We start from the raw sequence: 15,342 nt of genomic DNA on the forward strand, positions 1-15,342 counted from the left end.
ATGCATTCATTGAGTTCAGTACTTTTACAGTGATTTTAATTTATTTTCCCTTCATCACTTACTTATTCTGAAAAACTCTCAGCTGGTATTCTGCTTCCTGTCTTGCATGCTTACCCTCATGATCGTCCTAAACACAGTTTGTCCCTGATACCTCCCTACTGGAAGCTGGTCAGTAGCCTCACATTGCCTTCAATTTTAAGTTCAAGTTCTGCATTAGGCACTGTGTATGTAACTTTCCATTATGCAGCCCTTAATCTCCACTTTGCTCATCATTCTTCCCATCATATCCTATAATGTACCCACATTGAGTTTCTTGAGATTCTTTTGATGGGCTGTGTACTTTCACCCCCACAAAGCACCCCTTTAAAAAAACTCTCTCGGGCTTCCCTGGTGGCACAGTGGTTAAGAATCTGCCTGCCAATGAAGGGGACACGGGTTCGAGCCCTGGTCCAGGAAGATCCCACAAGCCCGTGCACCACAATTACTGATCCTGTGCTCTAGAGCCCGCGAGGCATAACTACTGAAGCCCGTGCGCCTAGAGCCCGTGCTCCGCAACAAGAGAAGCCACCACAATGAGAAGCCCGCACACGGCAACAGAGAAGCACCTGCTCACCACAATTAGAGAAAGCCCGTGCATAGCAACAAAGACTGAACACAGCAAAAAATAATAAATAAATAAATTTATTTTAAAAATAAATAAATAAATAAACTCTCTCCACCACCAATGCCCTTAGGTCTACTACCACTTTTGACCTCCAGGTTTTGTTTGCCTGGGTAACTCTGACTCATTCTTCAAGACTCAGCTCCGAAGTCTATATTTCCTGATCTCTTCCCTGCCACATCATGGGCTAAACTAGGATCTTCTCCATATTCTCAACTTTCACCTTACACAGATGTCTATCATAGCATTTAATTCACATCTCTAGCCCCCCACTAGATACATAACTATAAATATAAAAATGTAATTAAAGGAAATGCCCCCCAAATGATTAATGTTTGCTATAAATTAATGGTTTATACATATTGCCAGGGCCTATCACAGGGCTGCTATATAATAAGTGCCTGGTATATATTTTGCAGTATCTATAAACAAGTAAAAAAATACAGTTAAACTTTCCAGCTATGATGAAAGCAGAAAGGAAATACAAACACTATTACTCTAACTCTCTCATTTTTTACAGGAATTACAACTGTGCTAACAATGACCACTATCAATACCCACCTCCGGGAAACTCTCCCTAAAATCCCTTATGTGAAGGCCATTGACATGTACCTGATGGGGTGCTTTGTCTTTGTTTTCATGGCCCTTCTGGAATATGCTTTGGTCAACTACATCTTTTTTGGGAGGGGACCTCAACGCCAAAAGAAAGCAGCTGAAAAGGCTGCCAGTGCCAACAATGAGAAGATGCGTCTGGATGTCAACAAGGTAAGTTCAAAGGGCAAAGCCCTCCTTGCTTCTTAAACTCATAGAAGAATGCCTGCAATATAGGTTCATGGCCTTGTTAACAAATGAGAAAACCAAAGCCCAGGGAAGAGATAATTAGTGATGGAGGCACAATTAGGGCCCAAATTTATGGTACAACATTTACATGCCCTTTACCTTAACACTAGGGTGGCCCAAACCATAGTCATCTGAGAACCACCTTTGTGACTTATTCCATATATGAGTATAATATGTACTATTATTTACTTTATGTTTATTTAAATTTACTCACTTTATTTAAATTTATTTTAAAAAAGGAAATTTCATATCACTTAAATCAGTATTACTTGCTGGAAGATAATCTTAAGTATAAATAAAAATGGAACTGTGTTATTAAATTCTAGGTTATACTAAATAAAGGCTCTAGGCCTGAGCTCTGCATTCTCATTGATTTAAAAAGGAAATAAGCATGTACAGACATGTGCTAAAGACCCACCAGCAACAAACTGAGACTGTGTTCTTGAAGTCATCAGATGGATAGAAAAAGAAGTGGAAGGGAAAAAAAGAATAACTTACTTTTTAAGTGACAGATAATTACTTAATGCCTTGCACATGTACTACTTAAAATCCTTGAAGCATTTGAGTACAGGAGGCTACCATGTTGCTTAAGTCAGGCATAGCCAAAGAAAAATTCCTACACAGTTGTAAATCTAATTTATTCTTGAAAGCAATGGTTCTCAACTTTGGGTGCTCAATTAAATGACTAGGAAAGCATTAAAAAATACTGAAGCCTGGGTTTCATCCCCAGAAATTCCGATTTGATTGTTCCTGGGGTATGCCTGGGCATCATAATTTTTTTTAATTCTCCAAATATTATTCTTATTTGCATTCAAGATTTAGAATCTCAATTTTGAGGCTTTCGACAATAGTTCCAATAGATCTAGCCATCTTTACTCCCAAAATGTGACTTCACCTGGCTTCCTGTTATATAACTTTCGGCACTGAACAGAATATTTACATATGCATTTTCCCATAGTGCAAATTTAGGCGCTTCAAAATAGACAAAAAAAACAAGGACTTATTTTAATATCTGCCATAAATAGCGTTTATAAAGTAGTGCATGATGTTGGATTTGGTAAATAGTTCATAGTGATGGAACTAAGAAAATAGTAATACTTTTAAGCTATCTGGGATTGTTAACCATCCAATAATTATTGCATTTACATTTTAATATTTCGAACTTCAATTTAATTCCAAGGGTGGCACACCATAAATAATCCCTGCCATTGAGTTTTATTTGGCGCAAACCCAATGAAAGCTTCTGACTCACTGATATTTTCCATATATCCATAGGTCTGATATTCGATTTTGGACTATTCTCTAATCAAAAGCACTCCTTCCCAGGAGATGATATTCATAATGATGCAAATTTTAAGTATGGCCCTTATAAGCCAGTGAACCACAGGGTCTAGGAAGTTGTCAATCTCTTTTCAGTGCTCCGGGTTTCATTTATTGGAATCTGTTAATAGATTCCAAGGTAGCATTATGACTCTCTCGGGCTGTCAAATAGAGAATGCTTTTTAAACCCATTTTACAATTTTCCTGATAGAGTACCTTTAGTAAAGAAAATGAACAAATAAAACAATCTCCTAGGACAGCAGTTTGAAATGAGTCTCAATAAATTGCCTAAAGCAAAGCTGGCTTAACATCTGATCTCTCTTCACTTTCACCTACCCTATTTTTTCATACCAATTTGCATTTACATAATAAATTTAAGTACCAGAGAGTGGCAGGTTTGTAGCAGACTGAACCTGGAGAGCTTCAGGTAGTTTTAAACTCAATGTACTGAGATGGAGGTAGGGAATGGTTCACTGGGCAGGTACCCCATAGTGATGCAAAACCCATGCATCCTCTTGGCTGAAGTTGGATCCACAATTCAGAGCATAGAATGAGAGAATAAAAAAGATACCAGAATTCTTCTAGTACAGTGGTTCTCAAATCTCAGGCCATTTTGCCACCACGCCCCCCCGCCCCCGTCAGAGGATCATCGACAATGTCTGTAGATGTTTTGGATTATCAAAACCAGGAGGAGGGGATTGCCACTGGTATCTAGTGGGTAGAGGCCAGCCGTGCTGCTAAACATCCTACAGTGCATTGGACGGCCTCCCCATAACAATTATCCAGCCCAAAACGTCAGTACTGCTGAGGTTAAAAAACTATGCTAGTCCAATCCTCCGGCTTCAAACTTGAGAAAAATGTAAGATACGTGTCCTGTTCTTAAAACTCTTTAGCACAAGTGGAGTCTCTTCTTTCTTTGATCAGTGTGCAATAACATCATGGTATCAGGAGTTATCATTTAGCACAGTAATTCTGAACAGATATTTTAGAGTCAGTCAGGTTTGATATTTACCCTCTATTTAGTAGTTGTGTGATAATAGGGGGGAAAAAAAGTCTCTCTGACCCTTTAGTTTCCTCATCTGTAAAATGGAGTTAATTCCTCTCATAAGTTATGAAGTTATGATAAAATGTAGAAAATAGCATAGTCCCCAGTATATGATAAGCACTAGGTAAGTGATAAATATTAACAAAATATTATAAACGATAAACATTATTACTTTTCAAAATAAAATTTACAGTCTCCAGACCTATTGGCGATACTTGCTTGTACGTTCTGCATGCTCTAGTATGTAGGATGCAGTCCTATCCCTAAAAAAGTATTACCTACAGAGGAATGTTTCACTTTGGAAGTTTTAAAGTCAAAGCAACGAAATCATTTTTCAACAGGTATTCGCTGTAAAATCGATAGCAAGCCAACTATAAACTTTATCAATTATTTCTTAGGCCAGAATACTTAGAGCCATGTTGATTAGATTTTTTAAAGGTAGCCATCTAACATTCCAGGCTCCCTTTTTTTTTTTTTTTTTTTAACACAGCATGAAGGGTTAGAGGAGACCCACAGAGGGCTCTGATTGCACAATGCTTTCTTTTGTGTCGGCATCATGAATAATGTCACTCTATTTCTTATCAAGAATGTTCCTTCTTTTTAACTGTAATTTTACAGTTTTTTTTTTTTTTAAAGATCAGGCACATATAATCAACTAAGTATTGTTGGATGCTCCGGAGCAATCAGTCACTAGGAGAGGGATTGACTTTTTCTGGTTCCATTGATGGTTTCCTAGAGACAGAAGCAGCATGTCATATGGTCTAAAGTGATTTTTAAACTCTTCTCTGTCCTGAGGGCAGGAGGGATGAAAATGGGAAGCCTAGCCAGGTGGGAGCCCACTGTCACTCAAAGGCATGCTTCCACATTTTTCTAATCTCTTCCCTGTATGAAGCTTCCTGTAAATTCTTATTTTAACAAGAGTTATCTGCAGCTCTTAAAACAATTCTTAGTCTGGTGTTTAACTGATGGAAAAACTAAGGCTCTGAAAGAAAGTTAACTATCCAAGGTTGCATAGCAAAGTTAACAAGATTTCTGAGATGATCTAGGTTTTCTAGTCGTTATTCCTCTGTGCAAGCAAGTGAAAAAATAATATAAAATTTAAAAGCTGATTCCAGATTAGTCTATATATTCAGTTCACATCACCTAAAAAAACCCGTCTGTCTACAGGAGTCCGTAGCTGACAAGCCTTGTTACTTTCACAGTTGTCTCCATGCGACAAATTAAGTTGTTAACTACTAAGATTTTTAAAAATAAACCTCAAAACAGTAAGAGTTCTACTGAATTTTTTCTTCAGTGTTTTCAGGAGTAGCTAAAAAACTACAGTCTCTTTTTCTAGTGTTAGGAAAGCTCTCCTGTTACACCTTGCATTCTTCTATTGTGTGTGTGTGTGTGTGTGTGTGTGTGTGTGTGTGTTTCCTTATAGGATTTTCTCTTGATCAATTTTCCCACTTTTCTTGTTCATGCCTTCAAGTTTTCAGCTCTCCCTTTTTTTCTTTTAAGCTTTATGTTGTTTTCTTGTTTATTTTTCTGCCAATAACTAGGTGTATATATATTTGAGACTTTAAGTTACTTCTGTCTTTTCACCACCCTGATTCTTGCATACCTGAAATGCCTCCAATATCCTTACTGTATCGAGAGACCCACAACCACCAGTTTTCCCAATAAAGCTGCACCGAAAAGATCTACTGGGGGGGTGGCATCCTTTATTCTGCATTCATGGGTGTTGGAGTCTCTGTGTTGTCTTTATCCATTACACCTAAATTTTTGGTTAAGCAGAGCACTAAGATCTTTTAAATTTATTTATTTCTAGTGCTTGAAACTAGATTTTGTAAGTGATACATTAAAAAGAACTATTTAGAAGTTCTAGTCTCTGTTAGCATCGGTCTTTCTAGAGACCAGTAGCATTTATCTATAGCCAATTTACTTTAACCACCAATTCTAATCTAGTGGCATCAGTCGACTTAATTAGCACATTCTCTACTTTGTCTTCCAGATTTTTTATAAAGATATTAAACAAAATGGGACCCAATATCGATCCTTGTGGGACCCAACTGGAAACCTCTCCCCAACTAGACGGACTACCAATTACGATTTCTCTCTGTATACGGTTAGATAGCCAGTTTTTAATCCATTTATTTGTATTTCTGTTGGAGCCAATATGTTTAGCTGTTCCCTTTAAATTAATGTATGGCGTTTTTGCGGATAACCTATGGACTTGTATCCTGAGACGTGGGGATACGTTAAATGTTTTCATGAGACCATAATGGGGTTTTCCTGGGTTTGTTTTTTTTAAATGTAGTTATGATGAACCTAAGCTTCAGTGTTCCACTCATACATTATTGTTGTGCTAAAGAAAGAAAACAAGCGGATCGTATTTTGAGACTTCTTGTCATTTGTATTGAGAGTGCAGAGTATCATTATATACTCTGGCATTTCTTAGTTTTCTTGTTGTGTTTCTTTGGGTTGGTGGAATAGGTGGAGAATTATACAGTCCTTCCGTAGGTTGGCTTAGAATTCAGGAACCTATATTTTCTGCCCTAGATCATTCACTTGTGTGTGAGAATGTTATGTTTGCATCAAGTCCTTGTTCCTTTATTGTTATTTATATTTTAGAAATAAGTATTATCTCAGCAGGCCCAGTTTGTTATAATGATAGATAAGAGGCAATAATTGAGATTGTTTCTTGACAATGCTCTTGACTTAAATGAACTCCGAAGAAAGCCCATTGGGGGCTAAAACTTAGAGTTCAGTTTCTGAATCCTCATGTGTTTACATTTCTTAATTGGCAAATTGTCATTCACATTACCCGCCAAACTGGAGGAGGAAGATGGTGATCGTCACCATTCCACATTATCATCTACTGCCTACCTCTCATTTGTTTTCGTTCTGTTTCTTGGTGAGGCAGTGAATGATATTGAACGCTGTGAATCTTTCCTATGAGGACTTGATGCCAGAGAAGCTGTCATTATTATACCTTGAAGTGTCATGTTCTACCTTAGTTTTGTGGCTCTGACCCCAAATTCCTTGATTCCTCATTGTTATTACCTTTGGGGTGGGAAACAGTTATGGTTAACCTCTTAAATTGCTAGTTGGTTTTACTATTTTAAGTTGTTCTTTTAACTTCATTACTTGTTGTGTTATACGTAGCATGAGTCTGATAAATGATATTAGGTAGATTCCAGGAGAAGAGGTGTTTGAAATTTTGTTACTCACTATTTTAGTCCCAATCCCCTACTATGTCTGTTCTCTCAGGCTATCTCATTTGTGATGTTGCTGCGGTTCTTGTTTTTAACTGAAGCCACTATTGTTGAAATGGAAGTAGACTGATTTGATTGGGCAGTATTCTGGGTAGAATGCTAATCATTTAGAAGAAAATATGTCTGACAGTTGGAGTTCGGGTTTATGATGAAAATGGTTGAAAAATAATGTATTTTCCAAAATCAAAATCAGAGTATACTGCATGATTGGTCTATGACTGGGTAAAAGTTACATGAAAATTCAGGAAAATCCTCAGATTATGAGAATATTTGAAAGAAAATTTGCCTCTGTTGTTCTTGTCAGCCGACGGATTGAAAGTTAATGATACTCTCCGATGCCATGATTTGGACCCTCATTTGTCAAGAACTCTTTCTCTCTATTTCATAAAACATTATGTTAAAGAGAATGATTTACATTGAAATATGAATCTTAATGTCATCTGCCTTTATACTTTTCTTTGTTGGGTGTGTCTTTACTCTGTCTTTTTAATTCTCTTTTAAGTTCGTATTTAGAGTATGAAATAAGGGCCAATATTCAAAAGTTTGAATGATGAGCTGTTAAACCTGTAACCTGCAAAAGCATTGAAATGTATTTGACAATCCTCAGAGGCAATAGAATGCACTGGGATGATGGTAGCTGTTAGAATCAGACTGAACTGGGTTCACCTTCAGGCATGGTCTTCTATGAGCTGTGTAACATTACACATGTTTAACTTTTCCATCCTTCAAGTTCCTCAGCTGAAAACTGAAACAATAAAATTTTGCTTCATGGAGCTACTGAGAGGATTAAATGAGATAATTTGTTAAGGGCCTTATACAGTACCAGACATAGAGCACTCCATAAATTGTTGCTATTATTCTGGAGATGGTAGCAGTGTGTATCTTTCTCAATTTTTCTTTTTTTATCTCTATTACTGTTTTATGATTGTAAAACTAATTCATGGTCAGTCTTTTAAACAAAATGTGCAAAGGCAATGAAAACCACCTGTACTCCACACCCAGATATAATCATTGTTAGCATTGTCCTTTTTTCACACTTAATGACATACTTTTATACAAATAATTATGCTCTACTATTGTGTGTATGCTATTTTCTACTTACCTTTTTTGTGTCTTTAAACATCAGTATAAGTATACATCATTTCTAATAACTACAAAATATTTTATTGAATGTATATACCATAATCTATATAACAAACACCTATTGTTAGACATTTACATTGTTTTAAGTGTTTTTTTGTTTTGGTTTGGTTTTTTTGCGGTACGCGGGCCTCTCACCGTTGTGGCCTCTCCTGTTGCGGAGCACAGGCTCCAGACACTCAGGCTCAGTGGCCATGGCTCACGGGCCCAGCCGCTCCGCAGCATGTGGGATCTTCCCGGACCGGGGCACGAACCCGTGTCCCCTGCATCGGCAGGTGGACTTGCAACCACTGCGCCACCAGGGAAGCCCCTCTAAGTGGTTTTTGATTGTAAACAACTAAAATAAGTACCCCATTGCTGACATGTTTACACACCATTGATTCCTAATATATTTCTTAAAGTGAAATTTCTGAGTCAAAAAGTATATGCTTTAAAATGGTGATACATATTGCCAAATTTTTCCCTAGAAAAGTTCTACTATAGTTTACGTACCTACTATGAGAGTGTGGCAGTATACACACACACATACACACACACACACACACACACACACACACATACATATCACCCAGCCCTTAAAATGATGAAGAAACAGAAAACTGATGTCTAACTGCTTTCTGTTGTGAAAAGTGTTAGAGAAATGGAGATATAAGAATCCAAAAACCCAGGTGCAGTTTTTCTCTTCTCTGTCCAAAAGCCGTAAAGGATAAAATGGCAATGGAAAAGCAAACCAAAAATAACACCCAACTAAAACTGAAGCTCTGCAGAGAGACAGAAATGCATAAGGAGGGCCAATGTTAGTGTAAGCAAAATCCAGAAGAATCTACCCAAGCTATATTTGAGCAAATAGGAAAACTCTATAGAAAGGTCTGCCTATAAATGAAGCATCTAAACAAAGAATCAGCATGGCAACTGTGCAGGAAAACTAGCAAATGACATTGTCTCTCCCTGCTCTCTTTCTCTCTCTCTCTCTCACTCGTTCGTAGGGAGAGAGAGAGGAACTCAGCACGCAAAAGACAGATAATGACCCGTTAATGGAAAAAATATTTCAGGATATATTAAAAACTTTCATTAAAAAAGTGTTTTTCTTGCAAAAATTGAAAGAGAATATGAAACAAAAGATCAAGGATGAACAATTTTCATAGACACTAATAACTGCATCTAAAATAGTTAAGAAAGAAAATCAATATGGCAAAAAAATCAAGGCAGTAACACAAAGTTCAGGCTGTAGAAAATCATGCCAAATACAGAAAAAAAGAGATGTACAGTTAAAAACCACTTAGAGAAAACATAATATACAGGATAGGTACAGCAGAGCAAACATGCAGAGCCATAATGTTGGTGAAGTATAGAATGGAACAAAAAGCAAATAGAAAAAAATATTTAAATCTGACATCAATAGCTAATTATAATAATGATAAATACTTCTTGAATGCCAGGTATATGCTTAAACACTCTATATATATTATCTCATAACATTAGTCATTATTACCCTGTGTTGTAGCAGTTATAATTTTATAAATGATGAACAGAGACCCAGAACGTGTAATTAATTTTCTTAAGGTTGAACAGCTAAAAAAATGGTTGAACAGAAAATATGACTAGAGGATACACTCTAACTACTCTGCTGTACATTGTGTGTTTATACATACCTGTAATGAAATTAATCAGTAAGCCAAAAGGATATACTGGGTTCTAAGATTAAAATTATATAATACCATTGCCACCTTATTATATTCTTCTAACATTATTAAACTTCCAGTCAGAAAAAGTGACCAACAGGTAAGGAAAAAAAAATCTCAAACTACTCCACGGCAATATTAAATTTTATAAGACAATGGAAAAATATTACAGGGTTCTGAGGGGGAAAAATATAACCTAAGAATATTATTGATATTATTTTAATGCAAAAGAAAGACAATCTATCCTCAATATGTAAAGTCTAAGGGAACATAGCATCCATGCGTCCTTATTCAAAGAAAAATATTATAGCTTAGTATAAAGAAAAATCTAGCCCCCAACAAAAGAGAGTCAAAGTAAGAACTTAAGAACAGAAAAAGTCAGTATATGCTAGCATGTAGAGCTAAAGATAACAGGTAGAACTAAAACTATACAACTCCAGAAATTAAAGTTGTAGAATAAAATATAATTGAAATATTTTTAAATATTAGATACTGAAGATATATAAAAATAAATCAGGATGGTATTGTTGATGAGGGAGAAGTATTTGTTTTCTCATTCACAGGAAGGACTCAATAATTACCTTTTATTCTTGAGTTTATGAATCAAGAATTTGAAGATTAAGGATATGTTTAAAATTAACATAGATAACTTCTATACAACTGTGTTTCTACTATAGACTTCCTTAAGGTCATTTGGGATGCTTGCTTAAAAAGTAGATTCCACCTGAGATGTAAATCAAAATCTTTAGTGGAAGAGATCAGCTTTCTCAGATCTTTATGGTATTACACTAAAGCATGAAAATCTGAGTCATTATGGTAGAAGAAGAACTGACAATTCATCTTATAAAAATCTCAGAGAAGAAGGTGGAAATAAACTAAAGAGAGATGCAGAGCAGCATTATTTACAATAGCCAAGATATGAAATCAACCTAAGTGCCCATCAATAGGCAAATAGATAAAAAGATGTAGTGTATATATACAGTGGAATGTTACTCCTCCATAAAAACTGAAATATTGCCATTTGTGACAATACGGATGGACCTAGAATGCATTATGCTAAGTAAAACAAGTCAGAGAAAGACAAATACTGTATGATCTCACTTGTGGAATCCACAAAACTAAACAAAACAATATGAAAACAGACCCATAGATACAGAGAATAAACAGCTGTTTGTCAAAGGGAGAGGGGTGCCCATACCCCATGGGCAGTACAGATGAAGAGTATTAAGAGGTACAGACTTTCAGTTACATAATAAATAGTTATGGGGATATAGACAACATAAGGGATATGGTCAATGATATTGTAATAAACTTGTAGGAGGACAGATGGTTACTTGACTTAATGTGGTGATTATTTCATAATGCATACAAATGTCAAATCATTATGTAGTGTACCTGAAGCTAACAAAATATTATATGTCAACTATATTTCAGTAAAAAAAAGATTCAGATAATGCAGGTAAAGTTAGACATCAGAATAAGGATAAGGACAACTTAAAAGCAAATGTAGAACAGGAATTAAGATAATAGACTTAAGACCAAGGTTGTCTTAACTGTTTTAACTAGAACATATATCAACTCACATATGAAAAGAATAAGATTCTCAAATTAAATCAAGAACTAAACCCAATAAAATGCTATTTATTAGAAATACTTCTAAAGTAAAAGTATGGGAAAAATATTCTAAGTAAAGTCACAGACAAAAACAAATGAGGTAAATACAAATCCAAAGAAAATAGAAGATTGAATATTATTACTCTATAAGGATGAATTGGAGTTAAAAATTATTAAGACTGACAAATATAATTATAATGTAAAACAAAGATATAATGATTGGTTAATAATTCATACATAATTTATAAAACTAAAATTGAAATAGCATCTAAATGAACTTAAATGATTGGAAATAAAGAGAGAAAATGAAAGAAACATTAAGCAGTATATTTAATAAAGTTTATTAGTTGTATAAACTCATTTTTATACAACCATGTATCAAAGGTACAATAAAAATTAATTTGAAGAACATTTAGAAAATAATGGCAGCTTAAAATACTACATAATTAATCCTAAGGGATGTGGTTAAAATAGTTAACAGTCAGAAAGTTGTAGTTTCAAATACATCTCTAGCAAGTACTTTTAAAAGGTGAATATAATATTCAATTCAAGAAGTTAAAAAAAAGAGCAAACCAAACACCTAAAAGTAGAAGGAAGTAATTAAGACAAATTGTAAATTAACAAATTAGAAAATTAAAACAAAATAATTTACAAGTAAGTCAGTTATTTTTTAAAAATTTAAGTACAATAGGCAAATAATTGACCAAGGAAAAGCTTATTAAAGAAGCAAAGAGGGAGCCAATGTGGTAAACCACAATAGAAAATTTTAAAACATGACAATTACATAGAAAGGTGCAAATAAAAGAAAATTTTGCAGATATGTTAGAAAATGTGGTAAAATACATGACATCCTTAGAAATTCTAAATTAGCAAAACTGACCCTGGGAGAAAGAGAAAACAAAAACAGATTAATTACCAAAGATAAAACTAAGATAATTGACAGAAAAATTTAACTCCCACTGCAAAGGGTCAGCTGGCCTAGAAAGTTTCAGCAGTAAGTCCTGTCAAATTTTAAAAAGCAAGTACTGGGACTTCCCTGGTGGCTCAGTGTTTAAGAATCCACCTGCCAATGCAGGGGACACAGGTTCGATCCCTGGTCTGGGAAGATCCCACATGCCATGGAGCAGTTAAGCCCATGTGCCACAACTACTGAGCCTGTGCTCTAGAGCCCGTGAGCCAAAACTACTGAGCTCTCATGCCACAACTACTGAAGCTTTCACACCTAGAGCCTGTACTCCGCAACAAGATAAGCCACTGCAATGAGAAGCCCACGCACTGCAACGAAGAGTAGCCCCCGCTCGCTGCAACTAGAGAAAGCCTGTGCACAGCAACGAAGACCCAATGCAGCCAAAAAAATAAATAAAATGAATAAATTTATTTTAAAAAAAAAGCAAATACTCCGTTGGTATTTAAACTCTAGCAGATCGTAGCAGAAAGAAAGAGGAACTTCCAAATGATTTAGAAGGTAATATAACATAAATAAGGTGCCAAAACCATATCTAAAAAAACACAAAGGTACGTAAAGGATGCTATGGATCCACTTCACTAATGAATATCAGTGGGGGAAAAAATAATCTTTAAATTAACTTATCACTTTGAATCCACAGAATACTCAAAGCAAACTACAACATAACCATATAGTATCATTTCAAAATAAAAATATAGTATTATTTACCATATTAATAAGTTGAAAAGGTGAAAAGTTTTTCATCCTTTTAATAGATACCAAAAGGTTTTCAAAGGTATCTATTGAATTCAGTATTCATTTAAAATCCCTTAGGAAATTGGGAAGCAATGGGTATTTCCCTGCTGTGGTTTCTCTATTTATCTATGTAACCAGAGGCTTTATCTGTTACCTTTTGTCTAAAGCTGGGACAGTAAAGACAGGAACAAGAAATGGATGCTCACCATCACCACTATTATTTAACTTTTTCAAAATTGTTAGCCAGTGAAATTATATGAGAGAAAAAAAGAAATGTTAGAAAAGGAGGAAATAATAATTGCACCCTTAGCAAAAAGAATTACTTTATTCAAGCAAAATCCAAGAGAATTAACTGGGAGGAAGCAAGCTTTAGAAATCATATCAGAAGTATGGGAAGTTTTTGTAGCTTTTCTATGTAAGGAGTATATAAACAATAATGAGAAATATAATGGAAAGGAGGAATAGAGCCCTTTTACCAATAATGTTTTTAATGAAAGCCATCTTTGTTTAAAAAAAACCTTATTTTTAAAAAAAGGTAACATTTTAAAGGAATTGGTTATTTCTAAACTATTCTATGAGTTTAGTGTAATCTCAATGGGCCTCATTTGGGAGTTTCTTTTTTTAGTGGTTTGTTTCAGAAATTTGAAACAGTAATTCTAAAGTTTCTTTGAAAGGAAAAAATTATAGGAAAAATCAGGAAAATGAAAAATAGAAAGAAATGAATAACTCTACAAGAAGTTTAAATAAATTATAAAACCACAGTGATTAATGTAGTATAGGACTACATCAGCACTCTCTAACTAAAGCGAGTAGAAGCTGACTTGGAAATATAATAAAATTAAGTTCTTAATAAAAGTATCATTTCATATCTTGGGAACATGTGAATTATCTCATAAATAGCAATGACAACTGGATGACCATTTGGGTATATTTAAATATAGTACCATATAACTAACACACCCCTTCCTCTGGATTAAATTCTATATACATCAAAGATCTAATTTTCTTTTTAAAGAGGAAAAGGCAGAAAATCACACATAAACATTTTAATAAACATATATAAGGTAAAGCAAGGCAGAAAATCCAGACTCCAGAAAAGAATTAATATTTGACCTTGTAAAAATGTTTAATGTTTATACTTTTCTTTCTCTCTTACCACTCCTGTCAGGTTAACCTCTTTCCACAAGGAAAATATTTTTAATCTTTCTGATTACATTTTTAAAGCACATGATTATTTTCATTTACATAATATTTAAAAACAGAAAGTAAAAACCCATCTGAATCTCACTTTGTTCCCTGGGGGAACAAAACAACAATATTTTGTAATAATTTTTATAAATCTCTTATGTCTCTTTGTGCTTCTATATGAACATATCCTCTTTCTCACTTTCCCTTCAGCAATACTGATTATTGATTGCTCTTTACAATTTATTATGGGTCTGTCTTATTTTAACTTGTATTTCTCACATTGTTAAACAACTGAGTAACTTTTCATATATTTATGTGCTCTTTGAATTGGCTTCCCTATGAATTGCCTATGATTATTCTTATCCATTTTCTTTGTTTTCAGTTTCTAGAGTTCTAAGCATAATAAATAATTAACCATTTATTAGTATGTTACATTGCAGATATTTTTCCCCAGCTCTCATTCATGCCATACTGTTTTTAATTTTTGTATTGTCTAATTATGTGTACTTTTATAATTTCTGGGTCTTCTGGAATAGATAAAAATTCCTATTGAAACTCTAGGTTAGACATGTGGTCTTCTAAATTTTTCTGAAATTTTTTCTTTTTATACTTAATTCATTGTTTCATGTTTTACATTTGATCCATCCTGAGTACTATGTTATTAGTAGTACAGGATAATGGTCGACTTTATATTTTTCCAGTCACAAAACCAATAACACAAGATTATTGCATTATTTTATTTTTAAAATTTGTTTCCCTAGTGGCTACATTTGGAGGATGGGATAGTAGGAATACTTCTGTTTTTCACTTTATATATTTCTATAGTGTTTAAACTGTTACAATGAGTATATATTACTTTTAAATTTTAAGAAAGTATATGTGTGTGTATGTAT

The 15,342-nt window shown here is 34.5% G+C and overlaps 1 protein-coding gene across 1 annotated transcript in view; it reads left to right on the forward strand.

Annotated features, from left to right (window-relative positions):
- Positions 1-15,342, forward strand: part of GABRB2 (gamma-aminobutyric acid type A receptor subunit beta2) — a 292,264-nt gene that overhangs the window by 241,673 nt on the left and 35,249 nt on the right. The window contains exons 9-10 of the mRNA XM_060006813.1: positions 1,182-1,426; positions 5,860-5,973. Of these exons, the coding sequence (XP_059862796.1) occupies positions 1,182-1,426; positions 5,860-5,973 (359 nt within the window). The remainder of the gene's footprint in view (positions 1-1,181; positions 1,427-5,859; positions 5,974-15,342) is intronic.

This window comes from Delphinus delphis, chromosome 3 (assembly GCF_949987515.2).
Source record: "Delphinus delphis chromosome 3, mDelDel1.2, whole genome shotgun sequence".
NCBI lineage: Eukaryota > Metazoa > Chordata > Mammalia > Artiodactyla > Delphinidae > Delphinus > Delphinus delphis.